The following is a 19,279-nucleotide window of genomic DNA, read 5'->3' on the forward strand; positions in this document are numbered from 1 at the left end:
TCAGTGATTTCCATCAGTTAAGGCTCATTCTGATGACCATATGAATGGGTCTGCATCCACTCTGCAATTTTACGGAACGGGTGCGGACCCATTCATTTCAATGGGGCTGTAAAAGATGCAGACAGCACACCATGTGCTTGGTAATAGATGTCGGGCGGCACTGCTGGGTTGTGGGTGCACAGTCCGCAGGCGTCGCCCCAGGTACTTGATTGGAAGAAAGAACCGGCACTCCTTGCGATGTAGTTATCAATATGACGCGCGTTTCGGCACGTGCAAGTGCCTTTGTCAAACTCAAGCAAACAGCGAGTGGCAATGAAATGAACATGAACATATGTTTAAATAGCCTGCCCCTCGTCACATGATAGAAGCCTTCAAGTCATATGATTCTGACGTCATGTTGGCAAGACAACCAAGGTATGTTTACTAACATCCAGAAAGAAAAAAAGGAAAATAAATGTGATCCTTCTGTATCATCGAAGATCGCTATAGATCAGTTACACTGCGGAGACACATAGGAAATATGAGAACGAAAATAATTACTTAAATCTAGCACCAATGCATGGTTATATACAATAATCATCTCCTACATGTTTTCATAGGAAGCTGCTCACCGCGTACTCCCGATTCAACCCCTTGGGTGTCATCGTTTGTAGGCGGTGAATTCAATAGGCTTCACGCTTCAATAATAGCATAACCCTATTACCTCCCCTTCGAGGGGGCAGTACCTCCTCGATAATTTGGAATCGAAGTTGGGACACATTATGTTTCTGTTGGAAAAAATGCAAAGGAATTGGCAATAGTAGATTTTCATTACGGATTGTCGATTTGTGTTTAGCAAATCGATCTTTCATCCGCATCGTGGTCTCACCTACATAGCAGAGCCCACATGGACATTTCAGCAGGTATATAATGTAGGAACTATTGCACGTAAAGTGACCTTTTACTGGAATTTGTTCCCCACTATGTGGGTGTGAAATATAAGGACCTTTTATTATGCTGGAGCAGTGAATACAGCTTAGACAAGAGAAGGTGCCTTTCCTGACAGTAGAAAATGTCATTTGTCGGGGGCCCTTTTTAATAGTGCCTATATCCACTCTAATAATTTTATCTTTTAGATTACCTGCCCGCTTGTAGCATAACATAGGGGGGCTTTGAAATCCTGCAATCTGGGGATAAGACCTAGTCATAATGTTCCAGTGCTTATGAATGACTTTCCTTATGCGATTAATCCAAGGGTGGCACTGTACAACTAGGGGGAGTCTATTCTGTGGTGTCTTACTCTGCTCTATTGGAGATGTTTCACATTTATTATGCTGATGTGTAAGTAACCATTCCGGGTATCCCCTTTGCCCAGGGTGTTCACTCTTAGGAGGCATATAATGGCTTTTCAGCCGTAAACCAAATTGCTTCAAAGTCAATGAACCAGTAATTTCATCAGAATGTCCAATGTCCCCTGATGCGGACTCTCTCTCCTTAGAGAAATGAGCTTTTAGCCGCATAGATTGGAAAAAACGTTGGAGATCCATGTCCAAATTAAAGGTGTCAAGAGGTGCAGTGGGGCTAAATGATTTTTTGGAAGCGTTTCATAGACGATGTGTTTTGCATATGGCAGTGCGACATTTTGATCCTTCAAGAATTTTTTGTCTTCATCAATAGTATATGGCCCGAATTAAAGTTCACAGCACATACTGATTTTTCCAAAATATCTTTTCTGGACAAGGGTCAAGATGGTGAATGTCAAACAGATTTATATACCAAAAATACAGATCGCAACAGCCTGCTTAGCTACGAGAGCAATCACCCACCTGCCACTAAAAGGTCTATACCTTATTCACAATTCCAGAGGATCAATAGAATTGTTAGTGATCCCTCTACCCGTACTGTTCGTCTCCAAGAAATGACCAACAAGTTTAGGCAAAGGGGATACCCGGAATGGTTACTTACACATCAGTGTAATAAATGTGAAACATCTCCAATAGAGCAGAGTAAGACACCACAGAATAGACTCCCCCTAGTTGTACAGTACCACCCTTGGATTAATCGCATAAGGACAGTCATTAATAAGCACTGGAACATTATGACTAGGTCTTATCCCCAGATTGCAGAATTTCAAAGCCCTCCTATGTTATGCTACAAGCGGGCAGGTAATCTAAAAGATAAAATTATTAGAGCGGATATAGGCACTATTAAAAAGGGCCCCCGACAAATGACATTTTCTACTGTCAGGAAAGGCACCTTCTCTTGTCTAAGCTGTATCCACTGCTCCAGCATAATAAAAGGTCCTTATATTTCACACCCACATAGTGGGGAACAAATTCCAGTAAAAGGTCACTTTACGTGCAATAGTTCCTACATTATATACCTGCTGAAATGTCCATGTGGGCTCTGCTATGTAGGTGAGACCACGATGCGGATGAAAGATCGATTTGCTAAACACAAATCGACAATCCGTAATGAAAATCTACTATTGCCAATTCCTTTGCATTTTTTCCAACAGAAACATAATGTGTCCCAACTTCGATTCCAAATTATCGAGGAGGTACTGCCCCCTCGAAGGGGAGGTAATAGGGTTATGCTATTATTGAAGCGTGAAGCCTATTGGATTCACCGCCTACAAACGATGACACCCAAGGGGTTGAATCGGGAGTACGCGGTGAGCAGCTTCCTATGAAAACATGTAGGAGATGATTATTGTATATAACCATGCATTTGTGCTCGATTTAAGTAATTATTTTCGTTCTCATATTTCCTATGTGTCTCCGCAGTGTAACTGATCTATAGCAATCTTCAATGATACAGAAGGATCGCATTTATTTTCCTTTTTTTCTTTCTGGATGTTAGTAAACATACCTTGGTTGTCTTGCCAACATGAAGTAAGAATCATATGACTTGAAGGCTTCTATCATGTGACGAGGGGTGGGCTATTTAAACATATGTTCATGTTCATTTCATTACCACTCGCTGTTTGCTTGAGTTTGACAAAGGCACTTGCACGTGCCGAAACGCGCGTCATATTGATAACTACATCGCAAGGAGTGCCGGTTCTTTCTTCCAATCAAGCACACCATGTGCTGTCCGCATCCGTAGTTCCGTTCCGCGGCCCCACAAGAAAGATAGAGTAAGTCCAAAAATAGTCATGTCTATCATACTTGAAGGCCATGTGTGGTCCGCAAAATACAGAATGCACACAGCCGATATTTGTGTTTTGCGGATCGCAAAACACTATGGCCGTCTGAATGAGCCCTTATTATGAGCCAAAACCAAACTGTTTGCCCAGACACATAGCTATGGTTCACCAGATTAAAACATCTTTCTTTTGTTGATCCGAGGTTCCATTCTTGAGGTGATACTTTTTAAAATGCAAACTAGGCCTTTGGTTCAATGAGGGTGTCACCATTGCTCTTGCTGCACCCAAGCTCTGCTCCTTTTTGTGGCTAGCCCCTCGCTTACTGCTTTTACAATACTTGGCCCTGTCAACGAAAGCGGTGAGGGAGGGGAAGGCCACAGAGAGGAGAGGAGCGTGCAACAAGAGCAATGGCGACACTCTTCTTGCACCAAAGGCCTAACTTGCATATTAAGAAAAGGTGCCATAACTCGGAATGCAGCCTTGGATCAACAAAAGAAAAACAGCATTTTAATCAGGTGAACCACACCTATGTGTCGATGTATCCATTCTTATTTTGTCTCTTGATGTACTTTCTGCATAACAATGTATTAAATACCCCCTTTCAAAGGCTTTTTCAATGGCTTTTGTTGTCTTTTACTACACTGGCTCACAGAGACTGTTTAAGAATGGATGCAGCTGTATCTATGCAAACAGTTCATTAGGGAGGTTGCTGGTGACAGATTCCCTTTAAGCTGCCCATACACCTTTAATAGCTGTCTGCTAATAGCTCTCTCTTTCGATTCCGCCAGATACACACTTGGTTTGGCTTGCATATGTGTTTTTAATGAGAAGAAAGGAGAACGCCATTGCCAGACACCTGAGGCCCCCTTACACATTAGTGAATTGTCAGCTGAAGACTCTAATGTGTATGGGCTGCTACTGACAGATGATGTCAGGGAACAGAGGGATCAGGCGAAATAAATATTTTTGTCCGATCAGTTTGTTCTCCTGGGAGATAAGTGTCTGGCAGCTGCTTTCTCCATTTCCCCGATAAAAAACACATTCAGCTGATGAGAATGTTTATGTGTAATGGGAAGCATTGAATGTGTATGTGGGCCTTTAAGGTGGCCATACACATAAGATAGTCTACAGCCATCCGCCATGCTGGAAAACTTCGGCCATTCATCGTCCGAAACTGCATGTTGATGACATGATCAGCTGAATTCCGCCAATAATTTACCATTAAAAACAGACTCACTGGTCGGCAGTTCAGTTGGTGGAATCGTTCATAGGAATGATCCCATGGACAACTGATCGGCCGCAGTGTATCTCAAATGTATGGCAAGCTTTAGACTAGACAGTCTAAAGATGTGTCAGATTTATAACAGTGGCTGATATGGCATGACAAATCTGATGCACCTTCAAGCAGTCTTGTTTAAGTTCATACTCGCTGTTTGTTTTTTTCTTAATATTCTGATGTAACTGTGGTACATACTGTCACATCTCAAGCTACACCCTGCTAAGCCACACTCCTTGTCATGAATGGCGAAACAGTTTCTAAATAAATGTGATGTAAGGCCAGATATTAAGCCAGAATTTTTATGTACGGTTGACTGAAGACATCGAACATCTAATGTGAATGGGTCCTCCCAATTGTACCCCTAAGACAGATGATGGGGCAGAGAAGGATCAGGAGGTTAGATTTCAACTTATACTTTTGTTCTCCGGGAGATAGGTCACCTGTCAGAGATGGGAGGCAGCAACTTTAGTCATCTCATGGTATGGCCAGCCTAGATAGCAATGACTGACACTCTGGATATACCAAGAGTTATAAAGTAGGACTATGGAGATAACTAGACAGGAGAAGGAAGGGACAAGCTCACTTCAATAGGGATGGTATTTGGTCTAACTTTATAGGCTTTAACAAGAGATGTGTCTAGAGGTAATCTCGCAAGGGCAGAAAGAAGAAACTGAGCCAAGATATCCAATTTAGAGACTTTTCTAAGTAAAACAAAAGAGATATCAGAGGCTCATCGTTAATTGCCGATATGGAATAGGGGTGCAAAAGAAAAAAAATGTAACATAGTAGGCACACCCAAGTCTGGATAAAATTCTCAGAGTCACAAATATATTATAAAATACTTTATTTTCTAAAAAATTAAATAACAGAATACACTGATATCATAGCAGGGCCCTTGTTATTATAAAATACCTTGTATCCTATAAATAATAACAATATAAAATAGACACAAGTCCTGTGATCTCTTAGGCCCCTTTCACACGGGCGAGCTTTCCGCACGGGTGCAATGCGTGACGTGAACGCATTGCACCCGCACTGAATCCTGACCCATTCACTTCTATGGGGATGTGTACATGAGTGATGTTTTTCATGCATCACTTGTGCGTTGCGTGAAAATCGCAGCATGTTCTATATTCTGCGTTTTTCATGCAATGCAGGCCCCATAGAAGTGAATGGGGCTGCATGAAAATCGCATTGCATCCGCAAGCAAGTGTGGATGCAATGTGATTTTCATGGATGGTTGCTAAGGAGATGATGTTAATAAATAGGGATGACATTGGCCATTTACTTTATTATTTTCCATCATAACATGGTTATAATAGAAAATAATAGCATTCTTTAATACAGAATTCTAAGTAAAATGTTCATTGAGGGTTAAAAAAAAAAAAATAATTACTCACCTCATCCACTTCATTGCGCAGCCGCTATCGTCTCCTTTCTTCTTCTTGCAGGACCTGCTAAATGAAGATAGAAGAACCTTCTGTATTGAAGAATGTTATTATTTTCCATTATAACCATGTTACAATGGAAAATAATAAAATCTACAGAACACTGAACCCAAACCCGAACTTTAGGGAAGTCTGGGTTTGGGTCTGCGTACCAGCATTCAGTTTTTTTATCGCACGCGTGCAAAACGCATTAAAACGCTTTGCACTCGCGCGGAAAAAACTGAACAACGCAACGCAATCATAGACAAATTGCCTGAACCCGCCCGCAACGCATCCGGACTGAATCCGGCACGCTCATCGGCAAGGGGCCTTATAGTAATTAGGTTGTCATAGTAGGTATACCAAAAGGTTAATCCAATAATGGTAGTAGATTAATAATTAGTTGTTAGTAAGTCCCAATGTATAACTCTGTTTCATATATATTTGTAAGTTCATAGGATATTCAATCATAAATACTCACATACATATCAGTTTAAATAAGTCGCTCTGCAGAGCATCTTACCACCCCCCTCTGTAGTCCAGGCTTCAAAGACAATGAGTTGAGAGCAGATACAGGTGCACAATGCAGATAAGGTATAACCTTACAGGCAGTGTCGGACTGGGGTGCCTAGGGCCCACCAGTAAAATTTATTTTGGGAACCCACTGTACAGATACATTCAAATATTACCTGCTCACACAACAGCAAGTCCCTGCAGCAACTTTGAGAAGGATATTGGATAGCTTTCCTCTATACCTAGAAGTCATCTCAGCTATCTGATCGTGTCTAATAAACTGGGGAGTTTCTATCAATAATCTATCAAGTTTTTTTATATGAACATCGAATGGTTGAGGTGCTATACATTGAATATATGTATGTAGTGCAGTAAGTCTACTGTGTTATGTGCCACTTGTGCAGGGGATGGGAGGGCCCACCAAGGGATTCACCTTTACTCCCTGTGGGCCAGTCCGAGCCTTCTTGCAGTTATCCGTGGGGCCAGAGTGGAGTGTGTCTCCCTTACAGATGCACTCACATAGTCTGGCTGCTTGATATAATAATAAACTGCTTGTTCTCAGCATGTCCCATGTGGTATAGCTGCTGTAGTCAGCTTGTTGCAAATATCATGCACGACAAGCAGATCCTCGCTGATTGCATTATGCACTCACTGCATGACTTAGCCTGGGGATGGCGGTTAGGTTGTGGTAAAGTTGTGGTTACTATGCCAGATGCGTTTCAAAGATAACCAACTTCTTTCTCAGTGGCAGTACCCACACTAAAGTATCTAATCTGGGGCAAAAGATAGCACCTTTTATAAAAAAAAAATGTAAAGGAGGGGAATACAATTTCAAATTGGATAGGCCTGAAAGGTTTTTTTCCGGTGTGGGATTTGTAAGAACACTAGTTGTTCGGGAAAAAAAAATATAAAAAACCTGTCAGTCACATCAACACAAAATATGTACAAATGGGAGATAAAAGAAGCGCTGACAAGTTGCTCTACGAACGTTATATTATTGAGTGTCCATGTAAGAAACAATATATAGGACATACAAAACGTACATTGAAAAAAAAAAGTAGCTGAACATATCTACAACATTTGGACAGGTTATGAGCAACACTCCCTGTCCAAGCGTTTTAAGGACCATAATGACAGCGATCCATCAGGTCTCTCATTAAACATCACTGGATTGGGGAGAATCACATAATGAGAATGTCTTGAGCAGAATCCAAAATGATACATGAGTTTGGTACAATCAGTCGAGGAGGTCTGAATGTGGAACTTGAATTATTTAGTTTTTTTATCGTGTCAAGAGTGGAAGTGCTCTCCAGTGATGCGACAACAGAGTCAGGCTGCATTTCCAGCACTCTGTTGTCTCTTCCCGTCTTACCCCTATACTAGGTATAGAAATTGGTTATAGTGATTTATACCAGTGATTTATAATAAGTAATATATAATAGCACTATTTACATTAGATATACTATTATGGGTGAATGTTAATTGATTTTCAGACTTAGGATGCAAATTTAAAGATCATTTCATCGATTGAGCACATTTTTGACTGATAAGTTGTAATAGAAGGAATAGACTAGAAAGACAAAAAAAAGCATAAAAAATGCATCAAAAACACAATGTCAAATATAATAGCAAAATGAAGTGTTACTGACAGATGGTAATACAATAAAATACAATATTTCAATGAAAATGTGAGGTTTTCGTATATTTACCGGTAAGTATATTTTGGGGAATTAGACATATACACTCACCTAAACACTTATTAGGAACACTATACTAATACGGTGTTGGACCCCCTTTTGCCTTCAGAACTGCCTTAATTCTACGTGGCATTGATTCAACAAGGTGCTTATGGCATTCTTTAGAAATGTTGGCCCATATTGATAAGATAGCATCTTGCAGTTAATGGAAATTTGAGGGATGCACATCCAGGGCACGAAGCTCCCGTTCCACCACATCCCAAAGATGCTCTATTGGGTTGAGATCTGGTGACTGTGGGGGCCATTTTAGTACAGTGAACTCATTATCATGTTCAAGAAACCAATTTGAAATGATTCGAGCTTTGTGACATGGTGCATTATCCTGCTGGAAGTAGCCATCAGAGGATGGATACATGTTCTCATTCTGTTTACGCCAAATTCGGACTCTACCATTTGAATGTCTCAACAGATATCGAGACTCATCAGACCAGGCAACATTTTTCCAGTCTTCAACAGTCCAATTTTGGTGAGCTCGTGCAAATTGTAGCCTCTTTTTCCTATTTGTAGTGGAGATGAGTGGTACCCGGTGGGGTCTTCTGCTGTTGTAGCCCATCCGCCTCAAGGTTGTGCGTGTTGTGGCTTCACAAATGCTTTGCTGCATACCTCGGTTGTAACGAGTGGTTATTTCAGTCAACGTTGCTCTTCTATCAGCTTGAATCAGTCGGCCCATTCTCCTCTGACCTCTAGCATCCACAAGGCATTTTCGCCCACAGGACTGCCGCATACTGGATGTTTTTCCCTTTTCACACCATTCTTTGTAAACTTTAGAAATGGTTGTGCGTGAAAATCCCAGTAACTGAGCAGATTGTGAAATACTCAGACCGGCCCGTCTGGCACCAACAACCATGCCACGCTCAAAATTGCTTAAATCACCTTTCTTTCCCATTCTGACATTCAGTTTGGAGTTCAGGAGATTGTCTTGACCAGGACCACACCCCTAAATGCATTGAAGCAACTGCCATGTGATTGGTTGACTAGATAATTGCATTAATGAGAAATAGAACAGGTGTTCCTAATAATTCTTTAGGTGAGTGTATATTAAACTTATATTGTAATCCATGCCGCGTTTTGATTAATACTAGAAGAATTCCATGCCACCTTTGGTAATCTTTTTGTGATCCCTATAAATATTCAGCCGTCTGACAAAATGGTTACTGCCACTGAGGAAGAAATTTGTTAACTTTGAAACGCATAGTAACCACAACCTAACCGCCATCCCCAAATAACAGGCTAAGTCATCCATTGAGTGCATGATGCAATCAGCGAGGATCTGCTAGTCATGCATGGTATTTACAACAACCTGACTAAAGCAGCTACATCACGTGGGACATGCTGAGAAAGAGTAGTTTATTATTATATCAAGCAGCCAGACTACGTGAGTGCGTCGGTGAGAGAGACACTCCACTCTGGCCCCACATATTTTTTTACTCTACTCCATCCCCATGGATTACTGCATTGCGCACCTATATCTGCTCTCAACGCTACAGATCGACGTTTTTTAAATGATATATATTTGAGCACATTTTATGATTGAGTATCCTATGAACTTACAAGTAACTCATATGAATCAAAGTTATACATTGGGACTTACTAACAACTAATTATTGATTTACTACCAATACTGAATTAACCTCTTGGTATACCTACTATGACAACCGAGTTACTATAAGAGATCACAGGACTTGTGTCTATTTTATATTATTATAGGATACAAGGCATTTTATAATAGCTAGGACCATGCTATGATTAGTGTATTTTGTTATTTTATTGTTTAGTAAATAATTTATTTTTGAATATATTTGTGACTCTGAGAATTTTATCCAGACTTTGCCTACTTTGTTATTTATTTTTTATTTTTTTTGCAAAAGAGATATTAGCATTATGTGTTACCATTTTGAGTCGAATACAGACATTTATCTTTATCTCAAATCCTTACTGTACATCAGTGTTCCCTAACAATTAATGCCACATTTGACTCTTGGGCTTGGTATATTTGACTTGCCAGCTAGATACAATAGCGCCTGGCACCATTATTACACTAGAACAATCTGGTACTAGGATCAAAACTGTATCACTGCCAATGAATACTTCATATGATGGAAGACTTTATACTTTTTAATATGCAAATTAGGCTTTTGGTTCAATGAGGGCAAGGTTCACTTTTGGCCACATATCTAAAAAGATTCTTCACTTTAACTATTCAGTGTACAAACAGTGATAGAATTAAGAGAGAAATAAAATATAGGCCTGTATTGAACTGGCTAAGGGTTGGGCAGATTATCGCTGGAATGCTCGTTAGCAATGATCTGCCTGTGTAAAAGTGCTGCCGATTACCCGAAGAATGAGCAAATGCTCGTTCATAAGGCAATCACATCTTTTATGCAGGGTAAAAAATTGTTTGCTGGCAGCAGGTTGTGCTGACTAATCACGCTCTGCTTCCGGCAAATAATGATTCTGTATGGGGACGAGAGATGGCATTAGTGTAATTGCAGCTTCCTTCCTGACAATTGTAATGTTCATCTACTAGTCTAATACATTATTACACAATTCTGTGTGCTTATCTATGGCAATGTGAAAAACAAGATAAACTGGATCATATCAATGTAGTATGTGATAAACACCGTAGACATAAAAGTAAGTCTGTATAGTCACCACTGCTTATTGCATAAAGAAATTAATTATTATGATTGCAAACAACTGTTGCTTTTCTTTGAAGATATTAAATATTTGACAAATACAGTAAAGAATGCAAATATCCTCATCAGCAGTACAAGATAATGCAGTACAATATAAAAACTGGAGGCTCAGATTCCAGTGCTATACTCCCCATCTGCTGTAACTTACACCAGGAGTTAGGAATAGAGACAAGTGCTTGTGTAAAAGAGCTTGATTTTCTGGGTTTCCGGCGCAGAATTTCTGCAGAAACTGGTGTGTGTACTTCAAAATCTCCTTCATTTTCAAGTCTCCCTGTAAAAACAGTACAAACCAATTAGTAAAGTGGATTTTCGTCTTTTGAAGTCATGTTCACAGAGTCCAGTTTCTGAAAGGGGTTTAAAGTTTTTTTTTCCCCCACTGCTGATGTTTATTACTTATTCTCAGTATAAGTGATAAATATATCATTACTGGGTGTCCCTATTGATTACTAGAATGTGGGTTCTGGGTTCCACCCAACCGCCTGTGGGTAGACACTTGAATGGAACAGCAGTTGTGCATGCTCTCTGCCTCTCCATTCCGTGTCTGTATGGCTGTACTGCAGCAAACAGATGAACACTGTACATGGCTGTCTCCATCAGTTCCATACACTTTGAATGGAGACGCTGTTATATCCGGTGCCAACAGATGCCTCCACTGCAGTGCTACCAGCGTCCGGTTGCTATGTAGATAGACGGGACTCGCTGTGCCAAGTGCTTCATGTGACCAGGAGGCGCAGACTATTTAAACAGGCAACCTGCTGGCCACAGATTGCCTGTGAATGGTTATTCTTGCCTTACTACCTACTGCACTACTAACATTTAGACCTCTGATTTCTGACCTTGGCTACTCCACTGACCCGGATTTTTGGATTCTAATGTTGGCTTGGCTGTACTGTTTCTCCCTGGCTTGGATCTACCTGATGGATTTGGACCCTGTTGTAACCACTCGTGTTTGACCTTGGTTTGGTACCGTACTACTCATTGTCTTCTTTTGGTTCTGCTTCTTTTATTTCCCCTAGTGCTTGCCTGTCACTACATTTATTGTTTACTCGCCTTGTTTTCTCCCTCGTAAACCCCAGCACTCAGTTAAGCAGGGAAAGCTGGCCAGTTGTAGTCCGCCGTTCAGGTATGGACAGAGGTGCAGGTGGTGTCTAGGGCTCACTTCTCCCTACTGTGAAAGAGGCACTGTGCATGCTCAACTGCTGCTCCATTCAAGGGAACCCAATGACAGGGCACCTAACATATGTGTATGAAGTGGTACTGTGAAAAACATCAAAAGTGTAGAAACTTCAAATGAACTATTTTCCAAGGTTTCAAACTTATTCTGACTAAATATAAGCAAGTATTATGTATGAGATGTCATATCTGATACCCAGCTACTCTCCTTAAAGGCTATGTACACCTTCAGAGGCAAAAAAATAAATTATGATAGCATTTTTCTCATTTTGGGAAAAACAAGATTTTTGTATAACTTACCAGTAAAATCTCTTTCTCGCTCTTTCCTTGGGGGACACAGAAGACCTTGGGTATAGCTCATCTCCATAGGAGGCGTGACACTAAGTGAAAGCTGTTAAGCCCCTCCTCCACAGCTATACCCTCAGCCTGGAGAGAGAGACTGCCAGTTGCGTGTCCAAGCAGTGAGAAAAGGCAAAGTCCAACAAAGAACCAACAAGCCAACTACCCAACGGGTAACACAAACTCGGAAACCGTGTAGAGAAAAACAATGAATGGGTGGGTGCTGTGTCCCCCAAGGAAAGAGCGAGAAAGAGATTTTACTGGTAAGTTATACAAAAATCTCGTTTTCTCGCCCAGTTTCCTTGGGGGACACAGAAGACCTTGGGACGTTCAAAAGCAGTCCAAAAGGGGAGGGACCACAGCTCCAAGGCGAAGCACCCGAAGGCATCAAGGAACCGCCGCCTGCAGACCCAGGTGGACCAAAGCAGCATACGCCGAAGCCAGAGTATGCACCCTGTAGAACTCTGTAAAGCGTGCAAGGAAGACCTGTGGCCGCCTTGCTCAAATGCATGGCCGAAGCCCATACCTCCGGCCCAGGAGGCACCGACCGCTCTGGTGAAATGAACGGTGACAGCAAAGGCAGAATCCTGCCCTCGGTGCGGTAACCTCAGCAATAGCCAATCTGATAAAGCGGAGGAAAACGACCCTGGAGTCCGTCAACTCTAAGCGCGGACCTCCAGGAAACCCAAGAGACCGAACGTCGACAAGAGTCGGAGATCTCCAAGTAAAACCGGCAAGGCCCAAACAACGTCCAAATCGGTGAAGTGTTGAAGCGAAAGGCAACACCACCTTCAGAAGGAAGGAACGCGATGTAGAAACAGCCCTGTCCTGGGAAAAGACAGAAGGCTCAGAACAAAAAAAGGGGCCATTCAGGCACCCGTCAGAGACACGACTGATACGGAAACACAACCGTACAGGACAGGCGGGGTAGAGAGAACTTCTGTAACGGCTCCAAGGAAAAGATTGGAGCGCCGAGAGCTCAGTATGTAGTTCCCAGGGCGGTACCGAAGGACAGTACAGAGGAACCCAAGAGCCATTTCAAGTAAGAAGGTCTTGACAGGCCCAGAGGGCCGGGGAACGCTGGAAGAGGAAGAACAGCGCTGACACTTGACACCTCAAGTAAAGGAATCTCAGTCCCAGGTCCAGGCCGGACTGGAAAAAAGACAGAACCATGGGGAGAGAAAAAGTCAGAGTGGGGAATGCACAGCTTCCCACAGAACCCCAGACAAAAAAAAAAACCATAAGTCTTACGACAGATCCTGGACGAAAATACAGCCAGGAGCGGACAATAGCGAACCCGCTGGAGTCGCCTGGCAAGCGGGCGAAAACCCAATGTGATCAGGCGCAGACCAGTAACACGGGCAGAAGTCGACAAAACTGGTCCAGTCGGCCCCCGAGCAACGTTGTCCCGTATCCACCCAGTGGGGGAGCAGAAGGACAGACGGAACGGAACCAAAGGGTCCGCCCAGTATCCGCCAGATGCCAGGACAAGACAGGCTAAAGTCCATGCTGATGTAGCCATGTTCTACAGTCCCGGTGTGGGAGATCAAAGGACAATCTGGACCGAAAGGTAGTCCCCCCAAGTTACCGAGAAGGTAAGTCTACAGCAGGACCATTGTCTTAGAATGGACCACGCAATCTGCACTCAGCGGGAGGACAGAACGCGGTAGACTCGGTAAATAGGCACAGCCAATACAGCCAGTGTGAACAAGGGAGACAGAACGAGGCCAAAAGGAACACCGGAACCATCCACATGAACAACCATGCTCTTCCCAGAGGGGAGGACAGTGAAGGAACAGCCTCTGAAGTCTGGCGGGACAGAAGCCACATCGGAGTGATCTGTACCGAGCGGGAGCCAAACAGAGCCAGCGAGATAAGGTAGTCGAGACAGAGGCCGGCATAACACCCTCCAACCGAACGGAGGAGTGGGCAACAGGGAAGCCATAGGACAGCTCAAAAGCAGAACCCTGCTACACTGCGAGATGCCCGGTTCACCGCCTCGCAGAAGGCGAATACCCTGAAGAACCCAAGGTGGAGGTCCTCCGACCTGGGTAATCGAGCACCCAAGAGAATTTGGGTGACCTTCCCGAGAAAAGCAGCCCGCACTTGGTAGCAGATCAGACTGAAGCGTAGAGGCGCCAAGAGGAAGGACTTATACCACACTACATCCGAAGAGGAGGAAATTTGAGCAGGCAAGGGAACCGCAGTCCTGCCAGAGCCAACGAAGAATTCGAGGGGCGCTCCAGACAACAGCACTCTCGACCATGTGACCACTAGCGCAGGGAAGCAATACCGCGGAAGGACGAATGGGCACGCATCTAGGAACCACGAACACTCCCTGGGATGAAGGGCCAACTAAATGAATGAGTACCACCCAGCTCCGTGCAGCATAGAGCAAGTAGAGCCCGTCCGGGTCAGGTGGACAGAATGAACTCCTTAGAGACGAGTGCAAGGCTTGCGGCAAGCATCGTATCCCAAGAAAACAAAAGTATGCCGCAGGAAGCAGATGAGGCATACGTACGAGCAGCTCGTAAGCAGTGAGAAGGCCAACCCACCTACAGGAGGAGAAGGCATACACGGCCCAAACAACGCACAAGAACGTCCGCTCACTGCAAAAGGTTAATTCAGCGAAAAAGGGGGCTCGCCACAGAGTGCCACAGCATGTACGTAATTGCAAAGTGCAACCTGCAAGGGAGTTATGCACAAGCCTAGTATAGCATGCGATGGAACGCAAGCAGTCCGCCCCGAAAGGGGGGAAATTGTATCTGGCAAACTGCAGTCGGCAAGAGTGCAAAGGCCGGTCCCAAAAGGGAGTGATGCCTAAGGCCGTACCTACTTCAGAGAAGCAGGACATACCATATAATCCAGCAGGAACGCAGGAGGTCCACCTAGTGAAAGGGGAACATGCACAGGGTTATCCTAGCATTAAGTGAGTGTGCAATAATACACCCAACACTGACTTAGCGAGAGTGCAACTACTCTGCCAATGAAGGGGGACATGTACAAGTCCAGCACAGCCATACAAGGACAGCCGTGAATCTCATGAGCGTGCCAAATTCTGCCCATGGAATGTGGGGTGGTCACGCACAAGGCCAGCACCGTATCCAATGGGAGTGCAAGCGTTCCACCCATGTTAGAGGGCCATGCTCATGGCCAGCAAGGTATCCGGTGAGAGTGTAGCATGCCGCCCAGACAAAAAGGGGGGGTAATGCACATGGCCAGCATCTCATCCAGGGAGAGTGCGTGCACCCGCCATGTATGGGAGTCATACACATGGCCAGCAACGTACTGGCGAGAGACAAACACAGTCAGTGAGAATGTATGTATGTCACCTGAGGAAGGAAGGCATGCCCATGGCAGGCAGCGAATCCAGCGAGAGTGCGTACACCGCCCACGGAAGAGGGGTCATGCATATGGCCGACAGCGGATCCAGCGAGAGTGCAAGCACCCCGCCATGTATGGGGTACATGCACATGGCCAGTAACGTACCTGCGAGAAAACACCACAGACAGAGGGATGTATGTATGCTGCCTGAGTCATGCCTATGGCTGGCAGCGAAACCAGTGAGAGTGCAGCATAGTAACATAGTACATAAGTACATCATAGCCCATCAGAGAGAGTGCAGCGTTCCGCCTATGGAAGGGGGTCGTGCACATAGCCAGTACCGTATCCGGTGAGAGTGCAGTATTCCGCCTAAAAAGGGGGGGTCATGCACATGATCGGCAACTAATCCAGTGAGAGCGCTGCCTTCCGCCCATGGAAGGGGGTCACGCGCATGGCCGACAACGAATCCAGTGAGAGCGCTGCGTTCCGCCCATGGAAGGGGGTGACGCACATGGCCGGCAGTGAATCCAGCGAGAGTGCAGCGTTCCGCCTAGAGAAGGGGGTCGTGCACATGGCCGGCAGCAAATCCATAGAGAGAGTGCAGCATTCCGCCTATGGAAGGGGGGTGTGCACATGGCCAGCACCGTATCCGGTGAAGGTGCAGTATTCCGCCTAAAAGGGGGTCATGCACATGGCCAGCCGGCAGCCAGGGAGAGTGCAGTATCCCGCCTAGGAGGGGGGGGATGCACATGGCAGGCACCATAACTGGAGAGATGATGAATGCTGCCTACGGAAGGGCCGCATGCACTTGGCCAGCGCCGTATCCTGGAAGAGGGCAGGAAAACCGCCTAAAAGGGGAAATGCCCTAGCAGCGACGCAGGTTGGGAGCGCAACACTATGCCGCCTGTGGAAAGAGGGCATGCAGACATGCAGCACTACTGATGAGGCTGCAGCGTCCTGCGCAGTCCAAAAGAAATCTGTTATTATTATTATATATATATATTTATTATTATTTCTTTTTCTTTTTTTTTTTTTTTTTTTTTTTTTTTTAAAAACACAGCCTCTCTGAGGCTAAAGGGTGCCACCATATAGGGGCACAGATAGTCAGGAAAAAGGAAAAAGGGGGGCCAGCCATACCGGCCCATTGGGATCCGGCCTGTACCCAAAGGGTTAACATGGATCCGGCCTGGAGGGCGGCGCTGCGATCCCCTGGGGGCGGAGGAACCTCCCGGCGGGAAAAATTCGCGCCTGGAGAAGTTCCCGCCCCCTCCACCAGAGGCCGGAATTTTGCGGCCTAGTAGGCCGTGAAGCCGGGGACTAAATTTGCGGCGCCCGGTATGTACCGCCAGGACCTGAGGCGGAGTGGCGCATCAAACCGGCCGCGGGTGCCCACCCCGCGGGCCGGTCGGAATTGCGGCCCAGCAGGCCGCGAAGCCTGGGCCAAAATTTGCGGAGCCCCACCGACCGGCACCGACGGTCGGCCGGGGCCTGCTGGGCCTAGAAGTCAAGCCCAAAGCCGGCCGCGGGAGCCCACCCCGCCGGCCGGAGGAGTCAGGGGCCCAGAATGGCGGCTTGCCGGCCGCGGGAGCCCACCCCGCCGGCCGGAAGAGTCAGGGGCCCAGAGTGGCGGCTTGCTCGGAATGGCGGCTTGCCGGCCGCGGGAGCCCACCCCGCCGGCCGGAAAAGTCAGGGACCCGGAATGGCGGCCTGGCAGGCCGCGGAGCCTGGGCTAAGATTTTTGCGGCGCCCGGCCGCACCGGAATACCAATGTCGGCCGGAGGCGAGGCCTTACTCCACAGCCGTCAGGAGCCTCAGGCCTGGAGCAACACTCCGGTAGGAGATGTAGGGGGGGACCCAGAGACCGGGTGCCTGTGCTGATAAAGAAATAAACTATGTTGCCGCTTCTGTAGCTGGCTGTGGAGACAGCCACTGGCTGCATGTCCCAGGCAGGAAGGGGGCAGAAGGAGATTGCCGCTCTGCGGCACCCCAGGGGCCAGCATAGATCCAGCAGGGGACTAGAGGCCCAATATGGGGGTCAGGCACGCAGGAGACCAGGGTGGGGGGGTGGGAGACGTAGGGCTGGAGAAGCCAATCTCTTACCACAGCCGTCTTCACCCTCGGTCCATTCCAGCAGGGTCGCCCCTTCAGCTACTGGCACCGTAGTGGCAGGACGCTGGAAGAGGGACTTGGCGTGCGGGCGACCCTTGCGCTGGCGGGATGTAGGGGAGCTGGGCTGCCCTGATCCACCTTGTCTTCTGTGGGGGAGGCAGCAGTGCGGGTGACCGGCACTGGCGCAGCTCAACCCCGGGAGAACAGAGAGGTCTAGTGCGTCTCTGTTATCCCTGATGATCTGGAACAAAAAGAAAAGAAAAAACTAAAAAACTAAAATTTAAACAAGGAGAAACCAGCCCTGCAGAGCAGGGAGTGTCTTGCCTCCTTGGACACTAAGCAAAAAACTGGCAGTCTCTCTCTCCAGGCTGAGGGTATAGCTGTGGAGGAGGGGCTTAACAGCTTTCACTTAGTGTCACGCCTCCTATGGAGATGAGCTATACCCAAGGTCTTCTGTGTCCCCCAAGGAAACTGGGCGAGAAAAACATTTTTTCAATTGGTCTTTATTAAAAATATTGAGGCATTCTGTCACAAAGAGATAACTGTTTACCTGTGTGAAATGTACATTTTACTTTCACTGTGTCATCTAATAACCGTTATTTCTAATTTACTAACAGGCTATAAATACTTATTTAAGCCACATTCTTATGAGTAAGATAAGAACTGAGCAACTGAACTGAGTGTTTATAATAGCAGAAAGCAGAGATAAGGAGCGTGTCAAATTAGATAGCTGATGGAGCAGAGAGAAATTTCTGATTCCTCTGTTAGAGCATCTCAGCTATGTACAGAAAAAAGGTTCCATATTTGTAATAAAGACCAATTTAAAAAAGATTTTTAGCTCACAATGGGTATAATACAAATTGTACATAGTGAGTTGTCTCACTTCAGCAAGTTGCATTTATCATGTAGAGAAAGTAATACAAAGCACTTATTCAGTGGTGTGACTAGAGTGTTATGGGCCCCAGTGCAAATTCATTTTATTCTATCTCATCCAGGGTGTCGCTCACAGTAGTTATGCCAAATTGTGTGCCCCCTCACAGTAGTTATGCCAGATTAGGTGCCCCCTCACAGTATGTATGCCAGATTAGTGCCCCCTCACAGTAGTTATGCCAGATTTGTGCCCCCTCACAGTAGTTATGCCAGATTAGGTGCCCCCTCAGTAAAGATGCCCACTTTTGTGCCCCCTCACTCTAGTTGTGACCGCCCTTTTGCCTCCAGTGCCCTCTCCAGACTGCAGCTTTATGAAAAAAAATAAAAACACATACTTACCTTCTTCCCTGATGACGTGACATCGCGCTGCTGGCTGTGCTGGAGACAGATTCCTGGAGCTCAGAAGAACAGTGAAGCAGGGAGCAGAGAGGGCTTCCTGCTTCACTCTGGAAACAAACAGCCCGGCAGTGACAAGAACTGCTGGGTGGGTGCGCATGCTCGTCATTGCCTCTGCGTCCCCTGCCTCTGCAGCCCCCCTTGCCCCCTGCGCCCGGGGAGCATATTATACATGTTTGAAGAGCGCTCTGACGGGGCCCGGCATTGTC

The 19,279-nt window shown here is 45.6% G+C and overlaps 1 protein-coding gene across 1 annotated transcript in view; it reads right to left on the minus strand.

Annotated features, from left to right (window-relative positions):
• Positions 1 to 19,279, minus strand: part of ITPR3 (inositol 1,4,5-trisphosphate receptor type 3) — a 605,308-nt gene that overhangs the window by 284,312 nt on the left and 301,717 nt on the right. The window contains 1 exon segment of the mRNA XM_040424182.1: positions 10,948 to 11,070. Coding sequence (XP_040280116.1) covers positions 10,948 to 11,070 — 123 coding nt within the window.

Source organism: Bufo bufo, chromosome 3 (genome assembly GCF_905171765.1).
Source record: "Bufo bufo chromosome 3, aBufBuf1.1, whole genome shotgun sequence".
NCBI lineage: Eukaryota > Metazoa > Chordata > Amphibia > Anura > Bufonidae > Bufo > Bufo bufo.